The sequence below is a fragment of the Equus quagga genome, chromosome 21 (assembly GCF_021613505.1).
Source record: "Equus quagga isolate Etosha38 chromosome 21, UCLA_HA_Equagga_1.0, whole genome shotgun sequence".
Classification (NCBI taxonomy): domain Eukaryota; kingdom Metazoa; phylum Chordata; class Mammalia; order Perissodactyla; family Equidae; genus Equus; species Equus quagga.
The window spans coordinates 37,793,404-37,818,731 of NC_060287.1; the positions used below are offsets into that span (position 1 = coordinate 37,793,404).

Consider the following 25,328-nt stretch of genomic DNA (forward strand, 5'->3'; position numbering starts at 1 on the left):
CCTCTGAAGCTGGTCTGTCCCATGACAAGCACAGAGCAGGGGCAGGCGTAATAAAGGCTCCGAGGCCCTCACTGTCTCCTGGGGCCTTTCCTCTAAAGCCGGTCTGTCTCATATGAGCCCCCTGCTCCCAGGGCCAGTGCTCCAGCATGCAGGCTTCTCTGTGCGTTCCGAAGGAAAGGGGAATTCTTGGGGTTAACATTGTTGCACCTGAGGGAGTGGTGCCTTCCGCGCTGGGGGAGCCCTGTCCCCTGTTTCTGGCGTGCGGCCACAGCGTAACCAAGAGTTTGCACTTCCTGTGGAACCTGCCAGCTCTTCACCAAACCCTGGTCAGGCCCTTAGCAGCAGGTGGAAATCTTTTTCCAGAATAAATTGCCTGCATCTTAGTTTTTTGCTTTTTGTTTTAAATTTCTCATTACATATTCTTAGAGCCTAATAGATTTTGTAGGCGAGAGTCTGACTTTGTCTCCTCCTCTCTGAGATGGGGCTACAGTGCCTGCCGTTTTGGGGTGAGGCCCAGAAGCTCTCTCTGCCTCTGAATCTCTGTCCTACGGCCATCCTTGACTGGGGCACTTGTAGCAGAGTCTCCCAGGCCACAGGAACCGAGTCTCTCCTGAGGGTGTCACAGCATAGGCCCCGCAGTGCTTAGTGACTGATAATTCTCATTACTGACCGAGCGACTGATCGGTTTGTTCCCCAAATTCCTGTGAATTACCACCACCAAGGTCACGGGGAAGGAGCTGAGCTTTGGGTTGTGGCTTCACGGGCAAGTGGTGCTTATGCTAATGGTTTCATTATTTGTGTCAGTTATTTACTGCTGTGGGACAAATTACCCCAAAACTTAGTGACTTTCTATAAAACTGTGAAACTTTTGGAAAAACGGTAAGAGAAAATCTTTGGGATCTAGGGCTCGGCAAAGAGTTTTTAGACTTGACACCAACAGCACAATCCATGAAGACTGGCAGAGTTGATAAGTTGAACTTTATCGAAATTAAGAACCACCAATGAGGTAGGTATGGATTCACCCCCATTTATAGATGAACAGGAGCAGAGTGAGGGTGAGTAACTTGCCCGTCATGGAATGAGTCTGAGATGGAGCTGGTTGAGGCCCGGCTGTCTCCTGGTCCTGTGGCTCACTGAGGCCAGTCGTGGGATTGTCTGTTTTCCCCGCACACCACATGGAGCCCAGATCCCAAACCACAGGTCAACGAGGCTGGAATGATTTGCTGCTTTGCCTTATTTCTCATGTTATTCCCCCTCTGTTATTGCCAGTACAGATGCCCTGGCTATGCAGTGTTCCCACTACTAACTGAGAGTACTCGTGTGCAGATGAGTGTAAGTTACCATCATGCTCTCTTTGTCTTGTCTGAAAGTCTTCATTTTCTCTGCTTGTAGATGGTAAAAGCAATCCAGGTTTTGCGCATTCATCTTCTTGAGCTGGAAAAGGTTAATGAACTCTGCAAAGACTTCTGCAGTCGATATATCGCTTGTCTAAAAACGAAGATGAACAGTGAAACTCTGCTGAGTGGAGAGCCCGGAAGCCCGTACTCCCCTGTCCAGTCCCAGGTATTTTGTCTGGGTCCTGCTCTGCTGCTCAGCTCCTGTACCCTCTGCGAGGGTGAAATGCATTGATTCCTGAGACCTCCATCGCTTTCAGAATAGTGGGCCTGTCGTAATGGCTGTGCTACTCAAAGGAGCTTCTAGGTCTCTGAACCCGCCTGGGCTGGACGTGAACTCCAAGCTGGGAGACTGTCCATCAGGCTTCGTGCATGAAGGAAGTGAGGCCTCCATCTGGGTACTGGACCCAGATCCCATGTTCTGGAGGATGGAGTATCATTCTTTCCTTTCTTTTTTTAAATATGTTTTTATTATTTTTTAAAATTATGATAAAGTACACGTATCATAAAATTTACCTTTTGAACCATTTTTAAGTGTACAGTTTAGTGGCATTAAGCACATTCACACTGTTGTGCAACCATCACCACCATCCATCTCCAGAACTTTCCATCTTCTGCAAACTGAAACAGTGTTCCCACTAAACAGCTCCTCATTCTCCCCTCCCCCAGCCCCCAGCCCCCACTGTAATACTTTCTGTCTCTATGAATTTGACTCCTCTAGGGACCTCGTATAAGGGGAGTTGCACAGTATTTGTCCTTTCATGTCTGGCTTGTCTCACTCAGCACAGTGTCCTCGGGGTCCCTCCGTGTCAAAGCACTGTGTTATGTCTTGGTCATTCTGATCGTGTGTAGTGACATTTCCTCATGGTTGTAATTGGCACTTCTGTGATGGCTCCTGATGTTGACTATCTTTTCATGTGCTTATTTGCCATCTGTACATCCCCTTTGGTAGAATGTCTGCTCATGTCTTTTGCCCATTTTCTAAGGGGATTTTTTAAAAAATCTGTTGAAGTTTTAGAGTATTCTACATGTTAGTCCTTTGTTGGGTGTATGATTTGCAAATATTTTCTCCAAGTCTGTAGCTTAGCTCTTCATCCTCTTAACAGGGTCTTCTGCAGAGCGAACATTTTTAATTTTCATAAAGTCCCATTTATCAACTTTTCCTCTTAGGAGTCGTGCTTTTGGTATCAAGTCTAAGAACTCTTTGCCTAGCCCTAGATCCCAAAGATTTCCTCCTATTTTTTTCCCAAAAGTTTTATATTTTGGGGCCAGCCCGGTGGCATGGTGGTTAAGTTCACACGGTCCGCTTCAGCAGCCCGAGGTTCTTGGGTTCCAATCCCGGGCACAGACCTACACGTCGCTCATCAAAACATGCTGTGGGGGCATCCCACATACAAAATAGAGGAAAGATTGGCAATATTAGCTTAGCAACAATCTTCCTCACCAAAAAAAAAGTTTTATATTTTACATTTAAATCCATGACCCATTTTGAGTTAACTTGTATAAAATGTGAAGGTTTAGGTTGAGGTTCATTTTTTTGCCTATGGATGTCCGTTTGCTCCAGCACCATCTGTTGAAAAGGCTGTCTTTCCTCCATTGAATTGCTTTTGCACCTTTCTTGACAATCAGTTCGGCTTATTTGTAGCAGCTATTTCTGTGTTTCTCTTCCATTGATCTGTGTGTTTATACCTTATAGCTTGATTACTGTAGCTATATAATATGTCTCAAAATTAGGTAGACCGATTCCTTCTGCTTTATTCTTCTTTTTCAAAATTATTTTAGCTATTCTAGTTCCCTTGACTTTCTGTATAAATTTTAGAATAATCTTGTCTATATCTACAAAAAATGTTACTGAGATTTTGATAGGAATTGCATTAAACCTGTATACCATTTTGGGGAGAATTGACATCTTTACTATGTTGACTCTTCCAGTCTGCAAACATGGTATGTCTCTCCGTTTATGTACTCGTCTGTCATTTTTCATCAGTGCTTTGTAGTTTTTGCCATAGAAGTCCTGCACATGTGTTTTTAGAATTCTACCTAAGTATTTCCTGTTTTTGAGCAATTGTAAATGTTATTATATTTTTAACTTCAGTGTCCATGCTAGTACGTGGAAATACAGTTTATTTTTATATGTTTATTTTGTATCCTGTGACCTTGCTGAATTCACTTACTAGTTCTAACAGGTCCTTTTTGTAGATTCCTTAGGATTTTCTACCTATTCAGTTGCGTCTTCTGCAAATAGAAACAATTCCAATTCCTCCTTTTTGATCTGTATGCCTTTTATTTCCTTTTCTTTCCTTATTGCATTGGCCAATACATCCAGTACTGTCTTGAATAGGATCAGTGAGAGTGGACATCTTTGCCTTGTTCCCAATCTTAGGGGACAGTATTCATAAGCCTTTCACTACTAATTATAATTTTAATGGTAGGTTTTTTCTAGATACCCTATCAAATTGAGGAAGTTCCCCTCTCTTCCTATTTTTCTGAGAGTTTTTATTATGTTGAATTTTGTCACATGCTTTCCCTCATGGAGTGATATGTCTATGTGATTTTTCTTCTTTCACATGTTAATGTGGTAGATTACATTACTTGATTTTTTGAATATTGAACAAGCCTTGCCTTCCTGGAATAAACTCCATTTGGTCATGGCACATAATTCTTTTTATATAGATTCCTGAATTCTGATTGCTAATATTTTTTTAAGCCTTTTGTGCCTATGTCGAGGGATATTGGTCTGTAGCCAGGATAATACAAGCTTCATAGAATGAATTGGGGAGTATTCCCCCTCTTCTATTTTCTGGAAGAGGTTATGTAGAATTGGTGTTAATTCTTCTTTGACTGTTTAATAGATTTCTCCAGTGACACTACCTGGACCCAGAGATTCCTTTTTTGGAAGTTTTTAAATTACGAGTTCAGTTTCCTTACTAGTTATAGGGCTATTCCAGTGATCTATTTCATACTGGATTTTGTTGAAGTTGTCCGGTGTGTCAAGTTGTTCAGTTGGCCGTTTTCATCTCTTGATGTCTGCAGGGTCTGTAGTGATCTCTGCTGTTCATTCCTGGTATCGGTAATTTGTCTTCCCTCTTTTTCCATCAGTCTCACTGGAACTTTGTCAATGTATTGATCTTTTCAAAGAACCAGCTCTTTTTTCATTGATTTTCCTCTGTTCTTTTTCTGTTTTCAATTTCATTGATGTCTGCTTTGATCTTTATTATTTTCTTCTGTCCACTTGCTTTGGTTTCATTTTGTTCCTGTTTTTGTAGGTTCTTGATGTGGGAGCTTGGATTATTGATTTGGATGGCTTAACTTTTACTCTGACCAAACTAATGTGGCAGATGTTGTGTGTACCTTCCAAAGCTGGTGCATTCAAATGCATGTGGTAGCCCACAGAGTGATCATCTTTGGACACGTCCACTTAGGCTATTTACCTGCTCAGAGACCTGGTGCCTGTGCTGCTCAGGCCCCGTGCTGGATGCCAGGTGCAGGAGAGGCCTCCCTCGCCAACTGCCAATCCAGCCACCACAGTAGCCCGTTTGCATCTAACTTCACATGAAGAGGGTCTCCAACGTGGTGTTGACAGACATTTTCATGGAGCTTGCTGCAGGCCAGGCCCAGCCCAGCACTCCACAGACATGAACCCCAGGGGCACAGATGTGCTTTCTGCTGTGGGAAGGGCAGGTCCAGAACTGTGTCAGCACCAGGGGTGACCCCCAGCACTGCTCAGAACGCCCCATTGCTGTGGCATCATCTTTTCAATATGCTCATCCTGTCCAGGGGCTTTGGTTCTTAGAAAATCATGAGTCTGAGCCAAATGGAATGGAAAAGGTGTGTGGTGAGATGAGGCGGTTTTGGTCTTCCTAGACACACCTCCCAGGTTTAAGGTGTGTTTAATATGGTGATGAGTTGAAAAATAAGCTTTTTGGAAGCCAAATTGAAACTGATATCTCAATCCTGATCATCATATTTAATGTTCGATTTCACACCTCTTGGTCTCCAGATATGTAAGTCATGCTCTATGGAGGGCTTGTCGTCTGATTATGCTCCTTCTCTCAAGCAGCTTTCCTTTACTGACGATACCTTTTTGCCACTTGTTTTGAAGTTTTAAACATGGATTTTGTTTTCTGTTTTCTCATAATCCCGTCTCTCTGTGTTTCTGATCGGCAGCAGATTCAAAGTGCCATCACAGGCACTCTCGGGCCCCAGGGGATCGTGGTGCCAGCATCCGCACTGCAACAGGGGAACGTAACCATGGCAACAGTGGCAGGTATGACGGCGGGAAAAAGGATGATTTTTCTATGAGCTTTTGCAGAAAAAAGTCCTTTATATTAGAACAAAGAAGTACATAAATATAATTTTTAATTAATGCCAATTCCTGAGGTAGGAGTGCCAAAATCTAGAGGTCTTTGAGTGCTTTTTTCTTGTTAATTCTCAGTAACAATATTTTCTGCAAATTGTCTTTCCCTACCAAAAAATATCGGGAGAAAAGGTTTCATATAGGGGTTGAAAATATATAGCGAAAACCAATTGTAATTTTCAAATAGCATAGTTTTTAATTGTGCTCTTAGCAGCACCTAGAAAATCCTAAGTTGTGTCATTAATTGATGACAGGCAAATAGAAATGCAGTCTTAGTATTACTTGTATAATAAAAACTATTACAAGAAGGGGACAGGGGCCAGCCCCGTGGCTGAGTGGTTAAGTTCGCGTGTTCTGCTGTGGCAGCCCAGGGTTCGGACCCTGGGCACAGACATGGCACCGCTCGTCAGGCCATGTTGAGGCGGCGTCCCATATGCCACAACTAGAAGGACCTGCAACTAAGATATACAACTATGTACCAGGGGGGATTTGGGGAGATAAAGCAGAAAAAAAAAAAAAAGATTGGCCACAGTTGTTAGCTCAGGTGCCAATCTTTAAAAAAAAAAGAAGGGGACAGATTCTAAGTTCTCTGGTACATCTAGAACATGGCAAATACCAAACCGTCTTGAAAGTAGAATGGGGCATGTAAGGAGGGGTGAGATTTATACTAAAAATCCCCTGTAATAGCACAGAGGGAAACCCCCACAGGAGCATGAAAGCACAATTGATTAAAAATAACTATAATAAAAATATTTGTTATCTAACACCTTTGGCCAAGACCTGTCATATGTGCCAGTTGTGGGGAAAAGTAGAAAGCAGAGGCTAGCAAAAGGAGGAATTGCAGACCCCTAAGCCAACCGTGCCTTGTGCGTGTCGTAAAGGGCGTGGGGTGCCTGGGTGGCCCTGTGCCTGCCTGCCGTGGGCACTCGAGCATGGCTTGTCCAGTGAATTCCTTTTAATAATTCGTAGCAACAAGTCAGCTAGCAAAGTATTGCTGATCATTGAAATGATTTAAAAAGCTTGTCAAACTAGAGGTTTTATTTCTTCCATAAGAATATTGAGAAGAATGGTTTTAAATTGTTGAGACTTAAAAGTGGTTTACTTTTTTCTTCCTTTTTCAGGTGGCACAGTTTATCAGCCTGTCACAGTCGTGACTCCCCAAGGCCAGGTAGTGACACAGGCGTTGTCGCCCGGGACGATCAGGATCCAGAACTCCCAGGTGCGTGTGCCATGCCTATGGAAGAGCTTTGGGGGAGCATGCTGTATGGGGCAGGGTGCTGGTTGAACCAGGCTTGAGCTGGTCCCTCTGTGTGAAGACCCTTGTCTCAGCCTCATGTAGCAGTCTCCAGTAAGCTGAATGTCAATGTTTTGTTTCTTTCTTACTCCTCATCTCCCTCGTTGTGAAAAAGTTGCAAAGCTCAGAAAAGTCTAAGGAAGCAGGAAAAGTCACCATGATCCCCCCCAGCAACCACTGTTGTCCAGTTTGATGTTGGTGTGTGTGGTTGTCTTCACCTCAGGGGATTCGAGGCTGTGTGGACACATTCTTCCCGGCCCCTGGTGGGTCACAGCAGAGCCACCAGTCAGGTCTTCCAGCCCACGCCAAGGCCCACTCGCACTTCCAGTGGGAGCTGCCAGCAGGGCCTGTGGGCTCTGAAGAGCTCTCCAGGGCCTTTCTGCTGTGCACCAGCTGGACAGAGCCCGGCTTCGGCCTGTTCCTCTGGTTGTCTGGGCACTTGGTTGTCGCCCTCCCACACCCTGCTGAGGAACCTGTGGGAGGGCTCCTCCTTCCCCTCTCCACCCTGCTCAGCCCGCTGCCTCCTAGTAACACCAGCTCCCAGAGCATAGGAGGCAGCTTCCGGGCAGAAGCGACAGAGCTGGATGCCCGCCATGCTGTCCCTCGACCCCACCCACCCCCTCTCCCCGTCATCTTCCATCCATTACAGTCTCTGTGAGCACGAAGCAGTGGCGGTCGCAGAGCGTTTCCCGGTGTCGAAGTGCACTGTTTTCAGAGGAGCGCGTCTTAAAGTCAGGCCTCGCTTACCCAGGAGGGCTTCCTCCGCCTGCTGTTTCGGAAGGAAGTTTTCTACGTGACTGAGTGTTCCTGCAGACGGGCCACCAGTGCAGACAGCGGTTGGGAGAGTTCAGGGGGTCACCCTGTCCTGCCACCTGACCCCCTGCTCCCTCAGGGACCTGCGACTGTAGCTCCCGTCCTGGCCGCCTGTGGGCTGCCTCTGCTCTGGTCCCAGTGGCCCTGGGAGGCCCCGTGAGCTTGTCGCCTCCCCATCATGTCCCCGGCTGTGTGTGGCTTCCAGGGTGGAGGGCTCGGAAGCTGCTCAGGGCTGTAACAGGAGAGTGAAGAGTTTCAATCCCGAGCCCTGGTGGGGTGTTCTTTGAAGGAAACATGCATTCGACGTCCAATTCTAGCTTAGCCATTTGGGCTGTTTTGGGCTCTTTTCTTCCTTCTCTTTGAGCTAAAATTTGAGTTCTTGCTGTGCTTCAGATAATCAGGGCGAGTAACTTACCAGCGACAGTTTCTGTTTTTGTGTCAGAAACTGTCAGGGTTGGTTTTGTCAAGAAAATTGGTGATTGTCTATCAGGACTTGTGTTGTCGCTATGGCAGTCACCATTATTCATGACTGAATCTCAGCAGTGGTGGCCGTCGCGGACACGCCCTCGCAGCACTCGCTCTCGTGCCATCCCCATCCCCCCTGGTGGATCCCTGCTCAGGGTGTCTGGCTGGGCGCTGGGGGTCGTGGGCACACACGGGGGCCATTTTAGCGCAGCCTCCCTGCCCCAGAAGAGGATCGGCCGCCATGGGGGCCCAGAGCCCATCAGAAGCAGCCAGAGTGTGACTCTCTTCCTCGGGCATCTCGGCTGAAAGTCTTTAGTTACATTTCTAGTGCAAACCCACTTAAAGACAGTTTGGAGAAAGTGACAAGGAGCTGGGGGGCTGAGATTTTGTTGACTTCCTCTCCCTTCGCCCCTTCCCTGTTCCCAGGAGAGTCTGATTTGTACAAGTTATTTATATATTTTAGGTTTTCGCTGTGGTTTGGCCTCTGATAAGGTTTTTTGCCTGTTTTTCTCTGTACAATGATTTTTAGTTGCTTTATGCGGTTGCTGTGCCGTAGCTCAGCGTGTCTGGGTGCAGACAGGTCCGGGACAGGTTCCTGCAGTTCCTGCCACCCTCCACTCCCCTCAGGCAACCATTTCAGATCTTTTAGCCATTCTTTTGCATTTTGCCCCATATTTCTAAATAAAAATCCCCTCTCCTGACTCACCCCTTAAACGTCTCATTCTGGCTTTTTGTTATGCTTGGTAAGGGGCCTGCTCTCTCCATCCCATGCCTTGCCATGACTTGTCACGTGTCTCCCCAACTCCTTTAGATCACAGTGCAGTCAGAGCTGTTTCAGTGTTAGCATCGTCATGACCAAGGACACCCCAGTTTCTGATTACAGTGCTTTTCTGGTTCAAATGTTTGTTTCTGCCCGAGTTAATAGCTGTTGTTTTTTCCATTTGCTAAGTGTTCACGGTGTCGATGGCTAGATCCTCCCATGTTCTCCAACACCCTCTCTGGTTCCCCTGCGCCTGGCCTGTGAGGGAGCACGTTGGGGCCGTGCGTCCAGGAGCCCTCCAGCCTCCCAGACTCCTGGGCCGGGCGCAGGGCACGGGGTGCATTCTTGGACTTTCCTTGGACATCCCCTTGAGGACTCCGTCTCCTGGAGCCCATGTTTTCTACTTTCTTGGTTTTATTCCCCTTTTGAAAACTTCTGGAGAAAATGTGCATGAGAGGTACATTTTGTTGAGACTTTGCAAACCTAAAAATGACTTTATTTTGGTCTCATACTGATATGCAGTCTGCTCACAAGGACAATTCCGGGTGGAAAATGGATTGCCCAGAGTCCGGAGGCCTGCTGTGGGTGTGTTCTGGCAGCAGGGTCGCTTTGAGAAGGTCTATGTGGCTCTGTTTTTCTATCTTTTGTGTTTTCCCTGCTTTTAGATGTTCCTCTTTTCTCTGAGTCTTTGGTACTGAGCAGAAGGAGCTTGTGTCCTTGGGTCTAGGACATTTTCCTGCACTCGCTCTGTGACAGTCTCCCCCACATGCACCTTCTCTTTCTGGAGCTGTAGTAAGTGAACATGGTGCCTTCTGAACAAAGTCTCTTGGTTTTTGTATTTAAATTTCCATTATCTACTTTTTGTCTGCTTTCTGAGAGATTTTCTTTTATCTTCCAACTCGTCTATTGAGTTTTAGATTTTCGGTGTAGTTTTAATTTCTAAGAGCCCTTCTTCCCTCTCTGTGCTTTTCTCTTTGTTTTGAAGTAGCATCTTATTTTTGGTTCATGGATGGTGGCAGTTTTTTTGGATTTGCCTTCTCTCTGTTTCCTCTGCATCTCAAAGTTTGTTCACTTTGGTGTCTGTTTTTTGTGATGGGGGCTTTCAAGTGTTTGGGGCCATTCAGCTGTCCTTTTAAATGTAAACATGAGCCACTTGGAAAGCTCTTTGGTGCTTGTCCAGTGCTGGGCTTGGCAGGCTGCCTTTTCTGTTGGCTGACCTCCATATTCTGCCATCCCTTCGTCTTGTCTTCAGTTTCTCCAGAGAAGGACTCTGATTTCTTGCCTATGGCATAAGCACAGTGGCAGGAGCAGGTGTGGGCTGGGCTGGCTCTCTTCACCCCTCTTTCTGGCCCTGCCCCTCACTCCCACCCTCCAGCTGTGCTCAGTCTGCCCTGAGTCTGCAGCCTCTAGTCTGTTTCTTCGAGAAAGAAACCCAGAGTCTCCTGCAGAGGTGGAGGCAGGTGGGTCATCTGCAGAGAATGATGGGGGAGGGGTGTTGTCTGGAGAGCTCAGTGCTTCTTAAACGGACTTCCAGCCAGTTTCCTAGGCTTCTGAATCCCCCTGCCTTGTCCAGGCCAGGCTGGGCTCGAGTCCAGCCGGTGCCAGTGGGTCATCTCTCGGCCCTCGGCTTGCTTTCCTCTCGCGGCTTAGTTGGCATGTCCCAGGTCCCCTTGGCGGCATCCGTGAAGGCGAGCCACGCAGCCAGCTGTCACTTTGTCTATTTCTGAGCCCACATCTGCTTTAACCCTGCACAAAAAAAGCAACACTGAAGCACATGTCAGATTTCATGGGGAAGATCATATATTGAATTGAGACAGATAAGGCAGGCAAGCTAAATTTTGGGCCTGGTGCTTTAAAACTAGTTTTAAAAGTTCATTTTCCATTCTTTTTCCTGTACACACAAACCTGAGGCGGTGCTTAATACCTTTTGCTTTCAGTCCTTTAACAAATAAACAAATACATTCCAAAAAACAATTATGCCCTTAGTAATAATCTTGAGTTTTAAGAAATTATGGATACAGTTAGTGGTCTTACTGTCTCCTTTAAGTCCTAAATCCTGTCTGTTTAGAGGTGGGTGTTCAGGCCTTTTAAGAATCTGTCCGGGGCCAGCCCCATGGCTCAGTGGTTAAGTTCACATGCTCCACTTCAGTGGCCCAGGGTTTTACTCAGATCCTGGGCACAGACCTAACACCACTCATCAAGCCACGCTGATGTGGCGTCCCACATAGCAGAGCCAGAAGGACCTACAACTAGAATATATAACTATATACTGGGGGGCTTTGGGGAGAAGAAGGAGAAGAAAAAAAGGAAGATTGGCAACAGATGTTGGTTCAGGTGCCGGTCTTTAAAAAAAGAAAAAAGAGGGACTGGCCCCGTGGCTGAGTGGTTAAGTTCGTGCGCTCCGCTGCAGTGTTTCGTTGGTTCAAATCCTGGGCGCAGACATGGCACTGCTCGTCAAACCACACTGAGGCGACATCCCACATGCCACAGCTGGAAGGACCCACAACGAAGAATATACAACTATGTACTGGGGGGGGGCTTTGGAGAGAAAAAGGAAAAAAAAATAAAATCTTTAAAAAAAAAAAGAAAAAAGACTCTATCCAAAATGATGTAAATCTAGAGGAAGTGCAGAAAATCCTTTAACTGTGTCTATGAGTAGGCCATACCGAGATTGACCTACAGAAGTTGACGTTCCTTTATTTATAGAGTCATATGTGAACCCTGAGTTAAAGCGTGAGAACAGCAGAGATGTCCCTCATGTGCCTGTGCTTGTGTCCTCCCCTGGTCTGAGTGGTGGACACTGGTGACCCCATCTCTGCAGGCCCACTGGGGCGAGACGCTGCACCTGGGACGCGTGCCTGGCCTGAAGCACGGCCTCGTTCACATCAGCGCTTTTCTCACCTTCATGTGAAAGACACTTGTCCAAGAAGCGCTCCGCACGTCCTGACCTCTTGAAATGGATGGACAGGATGTGTTTCATGCTTTCTCAGGGGTGAGGGAGGCACTGTCTTAAGTGGCTGCTGAGGCCGTCACCCTGTTGCTTTGTGGTGCCTTAGTCTGCACATTGTGTGTTTGTTTCTTTCCCCTCTCTTCAATGGGCATGACCTCCTCGTCTGTGGCACTTTCAGCTTCCCTGTCCGTTCTCACTGGTTGTTTGAAATCTCTTTTAGGCTAGGAAATCAGGTGTAATCATGTCCATTAGTAGAGGGTGCCAGATGAGAGCAGGTGGTGGACGAGAGGAAAGTGGGATTCGCCTGTGTGCAGAGTAAACGACTCGAAGGCCTTCTCAGCAGCCATCCTGTCTGCCTCACCAGACCAGGGGCCTCTGTGTAGTTGAGACATAGTGTAGACAGTGATAATGTGGAGGGAGCCATATCCTCAAAAAATTAGCCCATACTGAGCATATGCCTTTACTGAAATAAGTCCTTTATCCATAGCATCCTTGGTTATTTTCTCCATCTGCATTCATAAGCTGCTTGGATATGTCATAATTTCTATGCTTTCTAACATTGTTTTTCAATTGTTTAAAAGCTCCAGTTACAGTTAAACCAAGATCTAAGCATCTTGCATCAAGATGATGGCTCATCTAAGAATAAGAGGGGAGTTCTGCCGAAGCACGCTACCAATGTGATGAGGTCGTGGCTCTTCCAGCACATAGGGGTAAGAATGGGGTGGCCTCGCCGTCAGCAAGACCCTCAGAGAGCCTTTCCTTCTGGCTTATTTCCTAGAAAACATTTACTTGTATGGGCTAATAGGCCTGGTTTTAAGTATCAGTGTTTCGTTGACTGTCCATAATGGGTTGAGCATGGGACAGAAGAGAGAGTTACCAAAAAGCGGAGGACATCGCTTCAAGAAACTTAAAATAAACGAGAGGTCCCCCTGGTGGAAAGGGAATAAGTTCAGCTCCTATTGACTGTATATGTGCGCCTGAGAGAAGGTACCCATGCACGATGACCGGTGAGGTGAGGTTAGTTAGAGAAGTGGGCAGAGAAAAGAGGCATTTGGGCAAAACCCTGGAAAATGGCAGTTTTATGTATTGGATTTGACAGGGAGATGTGATGAGGTCAAAGGTGGAGATGTACAGTTGAGCCTGTCGACAGCAAGGTCAGCAGAGCTGGCCAGCAGGCAGTGCTGACTCCTCCGCATTGTGTCCGTGCACCACCTGTCCTCCTTGGCTCGTGGCCGCGTCTTCTCTGTGAAGACATCCTATCGTAGGAAGCACATGCTTGCCAATGGATGTCATGGCAGGACTCACTCGTTAGCTGGTTGAGGCCCCTGTCCTCACACTGCTGAGCTTGGGAGAGACGAGTGACCCAGAGCAGCTTTCAGGAGCGACACCCCGGTTTGGCAGCCAGGGTCAGAATGACCAGGAGCTCGTGGTGGGACGGGGTGGGAAAGTGGACGTCCCTGCCCTTACAGCCGTGTCCGTGCAGGGGAGGAGAGCCCACCAGGGTGTTCGGGCGCAGAGGCAGAGGCCACTTGTGTAGTCGGGAGTGCAGGAGTTCAGGAGGTCTGGCAGAAAGCTGCCTGGTGGCTCATGACCCAGCCTTTCAGCCAGGCACTTCCATCCTGCGCTCAGGGTTCTCTGGAGTGTGCGTGGCCCAGGCCACCAGGCTGCTCCTAAGAGCTGTGGGGGTCAGCCTGGACCTGCCCCTGTGCTTCATGCCGTCATCACCCTAGTGTCTTCGGCTGCACCCATTTCCTCACCATCTCCATCCCAGTGCCGGTGTGGCTCAGCAGAGGTGTCTGTCACCCTTCTGGAGGCGCCTGCCACCTGGGCCCAAGACCTGCATTTGTCACCTGTCTCCATCCTTGCCCTGACTGGGAACCCTGAGACCAGCACCTGGTCTTGGTCGTCTCATGTCCCACTGGGAGGTTAGCCCTTGTCACTGTTGGGCAGCCCCCTTTTCTTCTAACTGGAGTCAGGCTCCTTTGCTGAGGGACGGGGGTCTGAGGGAGCGACTGGCTCCTGGCTTTGAACTGGCACGTGATGTTGCTGAGCAGTTCTAGGGAGGGGGGACCCTCTCCCTTTCCCATAGGGAAGCCCCGAGGAGCCCCGGCTCCCCCTCCCTGAGCACTAGGACCCTCAGCTCCTCTCTTCTCTTGCTCTGGGGCTCTGGTCTCTGCTGAGCCATTCCCACCACAGGACACGGCAGGACATGTAGGGAGAAAAAACGGTGCTATCTTTGGGCGGTATGACCATGTGTAGACATGTATCCTAAAAAGATTCACTAGAAAATGAAAAGTTTTGTGGATAAGATGGTACAGTGGTGGTCATCATACTAATTGGAAATGAGTCGGTGTGTGAATTAGGACATATCAATTTGATGGAATATTATACAACTGGTTACCCTGATAAATGAGAGCTGTAAGCACCAGGAAGCTTCCAGTAAATGGTAGTAAGTGAAAAGTGGAGCATACGTATTTCTGTGTATACTGATTATTACAACCAATAACTCTATCTGTAATATAATGATTAGAATACAAACAAATAAGTGGTGGGATTGGGTATTTTCCTTGTAAGTTTCTCTGAATGTTTTAATAATTTCTAAAACAATAACCCCTGCTCATAGGTTCAACTAAAATGCCATTTTTTGTCATATGAACCACTTTCTATCTCTCTGCCCTTATTTCTTTGAAACACTGTCCTCTCCTTGTGGTTTTCCTAACACTATGACAGCACTTACTACCTTTTTTCCTCTCATTTATGTACTTAGGTTTCCTGCCCCCTTTTTATTTCATGAGGTTTTAAAGGGCAAGAACAACATTTATGTTTCCATAACGTCCAACTCAGGGCCGTATGCTCGTCCGTAGAATCAAATTGAATTGGTATCAGTTTCAGGAAACTAATAGTCTGCTGCTCAGATCAGTCCGATGCTGTTCCATCATCACCAGATGTACAGTGACTCTTCCAGCAGATACTGAGAGTTCACGTAAAGTAAAAGCCAAAGTAAACTCCCACTTCCTTACCCTGTTGGTGCCATTCACTCTGTGGGGTCCCAGTCAGTCCAAAGTAAGGGGCTTCTGTGCATATAGATTTTAGAGTAAATGTCTTATTGGTTTCAAACGTGGATGGTAATCAGTCTTGGAGAAATTGTTTATTACTGTAGATAGAAATCATTTTCCTTTGGTACTTCTGTGAATTTTGATATTTACTTCTGGTTTAATTCCATTTTTTTTAAAGTGAAATGTTCTAATCATATGTAGAAGAAAGAGTCATATAACAGACACTCCCATGCCCAGCCCTCGGTCCAGTTCTTTACTGGCAGCACATGTTAACCTAGCAGAGGTTTGTTCTTGGAGAGCCGTGGATGACCTCAGTGCATCCCAGTGTGCGTGTATCCTCGCAGTGACCAAGGTAGAAGTCTGTCCCCTGAATGTGCTGGGCCTGGAGCTGCCTGCCTAGCCCCTTCCTGCCGCCTCTGTTGATCCAGCTGTGGGATGGGGGGTGTGTCTGAAGTCTCCCACCTGTTTCCTCTGCTGTAAACTAAGGTGATGACCCTGTCTGTCTCAGAAGGTGGTTGTGAGGAATCGGTGAATGACTATAGAATGTACAGGGATGATACACGTGGTCTGTCTTGCTGGCAGAGGTTTCATGGGTGAAAACTCAAGCATTTATCCACTTTAAATGGATGCAGTTTATGGTTCATAAATTATACCTCAGTGAAGTTGATACAGAAACTGTCGATGGCATCAGGTGCTTAGAACAGCACCTGGCCCAGCACAGAGTGAGCCCCTGGGTGGGCAGCTGCCTCAGTGGCGGTGTCACCATGGTCCTCACCCTTGAACGCTCAGTCTCTGTCTCGCCACTCCTCTGCCCGTGCTTTGACCAGGGCGGCTGGGAGAAATGCTTCATTCTGTTTGGGGCATTTCTAAAAAAAGTTATAAGACTAAAGTTAGGTTTTAGCTAAAATCACTATTGACACCTAACAGTTTTTTACTAATGATGATTTGCGTGCTTCTACTTTCCCTAGGTAGTCTTGAGTTCCTTTTTAAAGACTGAAGTTCATGGTAACCCTTCTTTGTATTTTTAGCATCCGTACCCGACAGAAGATGAGAAAAAGCAGATAGCTGCTCAGACAAATTTGACACTACTCCAGGTCAACAACTGGTAAGAGTGCCCCTTTCTGAGACTGTGCTGTCAGCACAAGGGAGCACCTGGCAATGCTGACATGAATACATAGTACAATTTGGTTGAAAATATGAGTTCTTTTAACTAGGAATCCTCTGTTACCATAGCGCTGGAATTGGTGGCAGGATACTTACAAATAAATCAGCGCACGCTTTCAGTATTTTTAATGATCTATACTTCCACTATGGACATTTTGCCTACTTCCTGCTTCCCGATTAGAAATGCCTTTCTCTGTTGCATTACTACCCCCAAACCCCCACATTCATTCAAAAATGTGACATTTTCGCGGATGAGCTTTGATTGGTGGATGGCCAGTTGAGGTGTCCTGATCTCTGGTGGCCCCCTGCAGCTCTGCCACCTTGTGAACCCCTGTGTCGCTTTGTTCAGCTGTAACTGAGGGAGGCAGTCCTTCGGCCTTCCGTCTCTATATGGTCTTGTGCTACAGCAGGACTTGGGGTCCTAAGAGGGAGACGCCCGGGGTGACAGTTACTTTATAGAGGAACCATCCTGTTCTCGCTCTGGTGTCACAGGTTACGGTGGGCCCCTGTGCGTCCCCTTAAATGAGAGCTGTTCACCTTACTACATGGCGTTAGGGTCTAGGGGACACTTAGATCTTGTTTGTTAGTCATTTGTCTCATTTTGGTTGACTTACTGTTCAGGTGTTGGAAACTATTTCAGCTTGATAAAGTTGGCGTGCATAAAAGAAAAGACAGCACAAGTTCTACCACTTGTAAACATTGTTATCTTTTTATTTTAACTGTTAAAGTGTAAACTTGAAAGTCAGGTAAGTTCCAATATAAATGATAAAATCTCCCAACTTATGCAATTATATGTGCGGGAGGTATGCGTGGTGTTGCATTAAATACTTCTGTTATCTTGCATTTGGGCCATTATTTTTAAGTAGGAATAATACACCACACTATTTGAATTATTTCCTGTTAAATCTTTTTAGATAGTGTTAACAAAAATTTAAAGCTTTCAAGTATATTCTCTCAAGAGATTAACTACCTTGTCGCTCATACCCCGGGGAAAAGAAGACAGAAAAAGCGCCTTGGGCTGGGTGGTCTAGCTGTTTCTGGATTGGTCAGGGGCATTGTGTGCATCTGCACAGCCTCTGCTGTGGTGGGTGCTTTCCAGAATGGCTGTCATTTCACTTCTATCACAGGTGTGTGGTGGCCGTGTGGCCGAGGGGTGTAGATGGACAGGAACAGGGAGCATGTGCATTAGGCATCTTCTGGGTGCTCCAGAGACTGCGGGGGAAAAAGACGGGACCCGGGCTGCCTCCTGGGCTCTCCCTCCCCTGCTGTCCCACATGTGCAGGCCAAACTCGGGTTCTGGGAGGGTGGAGATTGAGGAAAGCAGGCTTTTCTCTCTACATCTTTTCAGATTACTACTGTCTTTATTGATGGGAGGCTGCATCCTGCACGCCTCGTGGCCGTGTACTTTGTGCTCTCTACGTGGGGCCAGGGCACCGAATCAGTGCCTGGTCTCTAAATGCAGCTGAAGTCTGTTGGGGATTTTGTCCTTGTGCTAGCCACGTGTCTAGGACAGTTTAATGACCAGTGACTTCAGCTGTCTAAGACATAGCTCGTCGTTGGGAATAGTCTTTTAAAGAGTTGAAACTCTGACCTCAGAGCCCTAATTTGTGGTGGCCCGAGACAGCAGTCCACACCCATGTGCTTCAAGGCCTGGGTGTCTGTCCATGCTCAGGCCATCTGTCCACTCTCAGGGCATCTGTCCATGCTCGGGCCATCTGTCCATGCTGGGGGCATCTGCCCACACTCGGGCCGTCTATCCACACTGCGGCCTGGCCGAGCGGGGCTTTGAGATGGAGACAGGGCTGCAAGGCCTCGGGTGTGACGAGCCTGCAGGCCCGACAGCTCTGCTGCTTTAACCTTCTCCTCCTTAGAGAAAATGACGTCAAACTCGCACCCTCAACAGTCTCATCAGTGTCGGCCCGGATATCGTTCACAGACCGGGAGTAAATGAGTTAAAGTGAAGAAAAGGGCCACAGCCGAGCTGGTCTTGACTCAGACGAGTCATTTTAAAAGCAGCCTACCCTGTTTTTCTGGATATTCACACAATATGCTTGTCATTACTCTTAAATATTTGTAATAGAGAATATGAGTTATCCTGATTGCTTGGGGGTGGTTTGTGAAGCAGCCTGTTTACTGGAAGGACTTGTCGCCCCTGCAGGAGGTCTTTAGAAAGGCCATTTTGATGTAAGTTTTTCCTTTGTCCACGTCAATGCTCAGGTTCATCAATGCCAGAAGACGAATTCTTCAGCCAATGTTGGATTCTAGTTGTTCAGAAACTCCGAAAACGAAGAAAAAAACTGCTCAGAACAGACCGGTTCAGAGGTTTTGGCCCGACTCCATTGCGTCCGGTGCTGCACAGCCGCCACCGAATGAACTCACCATGTCGGAAGGTACGGACAGCGGCCGTGGGGCCAGGGCCACGAGGTCAGGGGCACAGGGCAGGTGGTGGCGAACATGAGAGCGAAGGGGCTGGATGACCCTGGCTCCCCGTGAGCTCTGGGTCTGGGGAACCAAAGTGTATGCAGTGGTCTGTTTTTGCACTGAAACGTGAGGAAGGCCCTGTCTGCAGAAGCCCCCTCTGGATGCTCGTTAAGGGAGGGTGCAGAGCTGTTGACGGTGTGGCACTGGGGACCGAGAAGACACACAACATGGGTGAAATGTCACCTCCGTCTCAAGACGCAACTGGACGGTGTATGCTGTGCCTTGTTCCCTTTTTATCTTCCTTCTCCCTTGGGCTTCGGTGCACAGCACTGAGTCATGTTCTCACCCCTCGGCCTTGTGCCCGTCTCAGCCTGTGTGGACCCTGCGGCCCTCGCCTCACTTTGCTGGTTCCCGTTGGCCCTGCCCCTCTCGCCTTGTCAGCATCCTTCTGATGTCTGTAATAAGCATCTTTCTGTTTCCGTGAGTTCTCCAAATCTTGCAGGGTTCTGTGCACGTGTATTTTTAAGTGTATATAAATGGCATTATCATCTCCTTCTTCCTTTTTTTCACTCAGCAGTGTACTGTAATGAGGTTGGGAAACTTTGGGGCCGTTATTTCTTCAAACATATTTCCCACCCCCACCCGCCCCTGCAGGGACTCCAGCTGTCCCTCTTGGGTCATTAAACTCACATGGTCACGGATGCCTTGTCATCTTTCTTTCTGGATTCTTTTCCTTTATTTCATTTGGCTAGTTTCTATTTCCGTCCTTCAGCTTCACTGAGCTTTTCTTCTGCAATGTTGGACCTCCCACTAATCCCATCCAGTGGATTTTTCCTATTAGACAGTGCAGTTTTCATCTCTAGCCGTTCCACGTGGTCGTTCATCTTTCATGGGTCTACTTAGGTTTTGAACATAGAAAACAGTTGCAGTGAGTGTTTTGATGTCCTCCTCTGCTGACTCCAAGCCCCATCAGTTCTGGGTCGGTTTCCGTTGCCAGTGTCTTCTCCTCACTGTGGGTTGTTTTCCTGGCTGTTGGCAGGCCTTGTCAGCTCTGCCTGGGGGCCAGACGTTGTGGGTTTTGCCTTGTTGGGGGTGCTTTTGTGTTGGAGCTCTGTCCAGCAGTTCGGTTACCTGGGACAGTCTCATTCCTGTGTGCCTTCCTTCTGAGACTGTCCTTGTTCCACGGTCCCTCAGTGCTCTGCCCCAGGCTGGGGCTCCACCCGGTGCCCCGTGCATTCGAGCTGTTCCCTGTCTGGCAGGGTGAGCTCTGATCTTTCCGGTGGTTCTTCCTGGCCTCCGTCGTCTCCTGCCCACCCGCACTGTCCGTCCTCTGCACAGGGCTCAAGGCGGCCACAGCCGCGCTAGTCTGGGGTCGGGTGGGTCCTCACAGTGGGCTGTGAGTCGCGCTTCTTTTGTTTCCATCTCACCTCTCTTAAGTTGTGTTATGTGCATTTAAAGCTGCGGCTCCATCATTTGGGTTTTGATATGTAGTGGTCTCACATTCGTATTTAACTAATTTCTATTTTTCAGGGTTTGTTTTCTCTTTTAATCCAAGAATTAGTTAGAAAGGTATTATTTCTCTCCCTCCCTCCCTGCTTGGAAAAGCAATACTTGTCTATCAAGGAAGAAGTTCAAACAGGACCAGCCAGTGAACAGTGAACCTGTCCTCCCTCTGGCGTCTACTGTTGTCCAGAGACAGTCCTTATTCCCAGTTTCCTGTGTGTGCTTCCAGTGCATGTGGGATCAGATGCTCTGCGTAGACAAGAATGAACGCATCTCTTTAGAAGTTTTCCCCCAGGACCAATATAGCGTATCGTACTGTCTCCTCTTGCTTTCATCACTTGTTGGTACACCTGGAGATCTTGCAGGCGAGCACCTGAGATCTGCTGGGTTGTGTTTAATAGCAGCAGAGCATTCCATGGCTCAGCATCCCTCCTCCCTGCCACCCGTAGGCCCCTGGGTTGTCTCCGCTCCTCTGCTCTTGGACTGGGAGACAGGCAGGCATCAGCCCTCACAGGTTTGCTTTCTTTTTCCTTTTCATACTTGTCCTTGCTCTGACTTGTTTTCCTTTTCCCGTTTGCCCATTTAGATTCGTCTTGTCAGCCTTTTTCCTGTGCTCTTGGACCTCTTGTTCTCCTTGTAGCACTCACTGTCCGCCCTGGGCGTCTGGGTTCTTTATAGTCCTGACCCCCAGAGGCCTGCTGTAGCCTGAGTTTATCAGCCAAGCAAGGTCTGAGGCCGATTCTAGAGGCAGTTTCCTGTTGAGCATCCCAGAAACACATGGGGGTCTGGGCATGAGGTCACACAAGCAGACAGCACCCAGCTGAGTAATAAATGTGTTCCCCTGCCAGCGCTAAGCTGAAGAGTGACCACCCGTGTCCTGCCCCCCGCAGGAGCTGTTGTGACGATCACCACACCTGTGAGCATGAATGTGGACAGCCTCCAGTCTCTGTCCTCGGATGGGGCCACCCTGGCAGTACAGCAGGTCATGATGGCGGAGCAGAGCGAGGATGAGTCTGTGGACAGCACGGGGGATGGCGGGGCTGCGCTGGCACCCACCCACATCGGCGGGCTGGTCCTGGAGAACAGCGACTCCCTGCAGTAGGGGCCGGGCGCCAGGACCTGGGCGGACGGCCTGACTGTTTATAGTTTGCACAGCAAACATTTTACACAGTTTTATTTCTAATATGTTTTATATGTAGATATAGAAGAGTGCACTTTTGTATTTCATAGTCGGCTTCAAGAGCGTCTTTGCTGGTGCAGCGACTTCTTTCAAGTGTGTGTGTATGTATGTGTGTGTGTGTGTGCGTTGTATGTGTGTGTGTGTGTGCGTTGTATGTGTGTGTGTGTGTATGTGTGGGTTTTTAAGGAAGTTCTTTAAAGGTTTAACGCTAAAAATGTGATGAACGACAAACACCCCTGTGAACTCCTGATTAGATTAAGGACTAGTGCTGCCATTTTCTAAGAAATCATGCGGTTTTCATTTAGTTCGGTGGTCACAGCAGGTCTCAGTGGGCTGCTTTACTGTGTGGCTCATGGCTTTGAAAGAAGCATCTGCACCTTAACGCTGCCAGTGTGAGGTGGATGGCAACACATGACAATAAACTGAGTGTGACCTCGTGGTGAATGTACGCGATTCCAATATGCTTAAGTTCTCTCATATTCCGTGAGCCTGTTTCGTTTGCTATATATAAAAAGAATCTCCTATTTTTACCTTGCTGGAATTATTGGATAAAAAGCTATTTTTATAAATTCGTTATGAATTGGATTATGACTATATTGAGGATGAGATTTCTAGAGAAGAAACAATACATGCTTACCATTTCCATTTGGAGTGTGCTGAATTGACCAAATTTAATGAACCTGCCCAAAGTTAGCTAGCAGTCCATGGTTCTCTGCTATCCTAGGGTAGTAATTGACATTTACTACTGTAAAAGAAAAAGCTATGTAATGAAATTATCTTCAAATTTTAATTTATATGTAAATGCTCAGATTGTAGTTTACACTTGATCTGAACATATATCTAAAGGTATTTGCTACATAGGACTTAGGGACGTTAAGTGACATGGTCGCCAGGAATCAGTTGAAAGCTGTTACCATACACTTTTCAGTCTAATTTAAATTTGACTACAGTTAAATGGTTACTATACCATGTTAGCTGTGTATTGCTCTAGAATTTTTAGTTAGCCATATGTTACGCATAGAATGTTTATTATAAACTAATATAAAATGTCCTCCATCCCATTGGCTCAGAGCTCGGGTGAATAACACACACTCAGCTTTGTTACATGATTCACAGATGTCCATGCAGTGACAAAGATGGACTGGGCCTGATGACGGCGCGATGGCAGACTTCCCTGCCATCGGCTCTCGCACGCTTGCTATTGGCCCTGGTGTCGATGTTTTCTCCTTGTACGTTGTTGCTTTGGAATTTCCAGAGCCCTACCCTCTGGCTTGGTCATAGGAGAGTTGGAATAATTTCAGGACTTCCGTTTCTGGGGACAGGATGAACCAGAAGAGTAGACTGGGTTTTGTTTGCCTTGGTTTGTTTTGTGTTTGTTTTACTTGCAAGTGGGCTTTTTCTCAGAACACAGGCCCCTGGTTTCACAGAGAAAGTCTTTACACAATCTTCAGTGGGATGCCCAAAACTCAGGCATTTCCGAGGGATGGTTTTGCGGTTGGGAAGATCGTCAGCTCTTGAGGTCCAGCACTAGCGATTGTTTATGGACCAGGGTTACACTGAGGGATATTTTGAGCTAGGGCAGATTTTTTTCTGGAACTGACTTTTTCTCTAAAATTTATTAATTTAAGTAAATCATAGGAGAGTACTTCCTAGATAACTTAGAAGGCAGCAAGAAATACATAGAAATTTCTTTTAAAAAATTTCGTGAGCTTTAAAAGAAAAACTTGTCAACTCTTTCTGGGGAGAGAATAACATTTTTAAGCAGGTATTGCTTTCCTTATTTATAAAGAGTTTTTAATATTTTAAGTCAAGTCTGCACAAGTTTCCAAGATCATTTTAACTTCGCTTAAATTCTGATGTTGTTGGACTTGTTAAAACGAGGCCCTGTGGAAGCCAGCCGGCCACCTCCTTCTCCCCTGCCGCCCGCACCCGCTTCCTCTGCCCATCTCAGCCGTGGGGCCCTTGCGCTTGGCTCAGTGAAAGCACTCAGAGTGGACTCGTGCTCGGGTCCTTGCTTCGTGCCCCCACCAGCAGTCACCTTCGCTGGGGCGGAGGTGGTTGGCTGAGTGCTGTGCAAACCACGTCGGTTTGGAGACCGGGCTGTGTCGGGTTCGACCAGCCACGCCAGCCTGGGTTCCACCTTCCATGCCCAGTGACACAGCGTCACTCTCTCCAGCTGAGGTCAGTTTTCTCGAGCCCTCAGTTCTTACTCACCACATCCAGAGGAACAGGGTAAAGGTCACTTAGAGAGAGGGCCCATGTGTGGACGTAGCCTGAGGCTCCTTTCACGTCTTCCCGTGACTGGCTAAGGTGCTTCTGAACAGCATCGACACGGAGAGCCGTTTCCATTTACAAAACCACTGCCCAGCATATTTGTGCTCACTTTGCCCCTGTAGACCCCATTTTCCAGCCCTCGGACAACCCCGCTGAGCTTTCATTTTCAGTGAACAGATTCGATCCTGACTTTGCTCCTGTGAAATCCTTCCTTATGAAGGATACTTTTGAATGTGCTTTGAGACCCAGATGAAGCATGTTGTTATCCCGGCTGCTCAGCTGTCGTACAGAGGTCCGGACGGGCTCTGCTGGAGCCCAGACAAGCTCCAGCTGACGGACTAGCTCAGCTTTCAGTGTTTGGTTCCAGAGGGTAAAATGAATGTAAGTATTTGCCCAGTGTGCAGAGTGAAGTGAGCAGAGGCAGCAGCCAGCTCACAGAGCACAGAGCAATGTCGCTAAAACCGTGCCCCAGAGGGTCCCAGGGGTCATCTCTGTGTCACCTGTCAGCTGACCCGATCCTTCCCTGTGTGAGAGGGCGTGGGGGCGCTGTTCTCTTTAGACACCCTCAAACCTCCCCAGAGGGTGCGGACGGTCCGTCTCTGGCAGGTGGTGAAAGAAATCACCCAGCGATCTTCCTGTTGAGTCATGTTTGTCCATGGACTGACAATCTTTAAAGTGTGAATACTGTAACCATATGTTTTCTTGGATTGTTGTCTTTCAAAGGGATTTTTGTGAAGCAATTGATTTATCAAAGCAAAAAAATTAAAAATAGAAACACGCTTCATGGACGTTTCATTTCCTAAACTTTGTGTCACCACAGGCTGCTTTTCTATCCTCAGTAAGACGTGCAGATTGTTGACATGTTTTTCTGGTGACACGTGGGGTTCGTAGTGCCCCCAGCACATTTTAAAGATTAGGATTGCACCGCGCTGGGACATTCAGATTATTTACTTTTTCAAGAGTCTTTTCTTCAATTACTTCAGGTAGTCATTGGTTTTCCAGGAAAAAATGGGAAAGTTTTTGTTTGTTTGTTTTTTGTTGTAGTTTATCATAAATCTAGTCACTTTGATAGTAATGAGAAGAAAATGGTTTGTCTGGAGGTGTTCCCTTTCACAGTTGATGTTGTAAGCACCTGCCAGGGCTGGCCCTGAACAGCCAGAGCAGGCGCATTGAGACGGTTCCACAGGGTTTTTTTCTTTGTAGTCCCGCGTGTTTTAACTCCCCAGACTGCTTATGCTCAGAGGCTGAAGCAAGTCAGCAGGCTTCACTGCTTTTAAAAAGTGCATCTAAAATTGTGAATCCTGGTGCAGATGAGTGCCAGCGATGGAGTACATGGTTTCAGGAGATGCTGGTTGATGGGACAGAAGATGGAAGTCACTGTCTTGTCTCCCCAACTCCCTTAGGCCGGAGGCCAGAGGGTGGGTGTGAAATTGAACCAGGTGAGACCTTGGCCCGGCCCTCGAGCCCTCTGGACTTAAGTGCTTCGTTTGTCAAAGGAACGAGCTGGTTTATAGGGTTTATTCCAGCTCAAAAATAATGTTTATGACTAATAAAATTCTATCTGTGTAGAGAGGGACGAGTGAACAGGTAATAATCTACACATGCTGAAAGCAAGCAGTCTATTTGGATTAACTGTTGAGTGTTTTGCACTGGGATGTGAGGCCGCTGTCCTAAATCGTGGATGCTATGTTTAGTCC

The 25,328-nt window shown here is 47.3% G+C and overlaps 1 protein-coding gene across 5 annotated transcripts in view; it reads left to right on the forward strand.

Moving 5' to 3' along the window:
• Window positions 1-21,279, forward strand: part of LOC124231437 (homeobox protein PKNOX1-like) — a 57,583-nt gene extending 36,304 nt beyond the window's left edge. For 4 of the 5 annotated variants that reach the window (XM_046648238.1, XM_046648241.1, XM_046648239.1 and 1 more), the window contains exons 6-12: window positions 1,393-1,563; window positions 5,562-5,661; window positions 6,873-6,970; window positions 12,615-12,743; window positions 16,118-16,194; window positions 18,471-18,643; window positions 21,068-21,279. In XM_046648238.1, the coding sequence (XP_046504194.1) occupies window positions 1,393-1,563; window positions 5,562-5,661; window positions 6,873-6,970; window positions 12,615-12,743; window positions 16,118-16,194; window positions 18,471-18,643; window positions 21,068-21,279 (960 nt within the window). The remainder of the gene's footprint in view (window positions 1-1,392; window positions 1,564-5,561; window positions 5,662-6,872; window positions 6,971-12,614; window positions 12,744-16,117; window positions 16,195-18,470; window positions 18,644-21,067) is intronic. The other variant, XM_046648242.1, reaches the window with a different exon arrangement.
• Window positions 21,280-25,328: the final 4,049 nt, after the last annotated feature.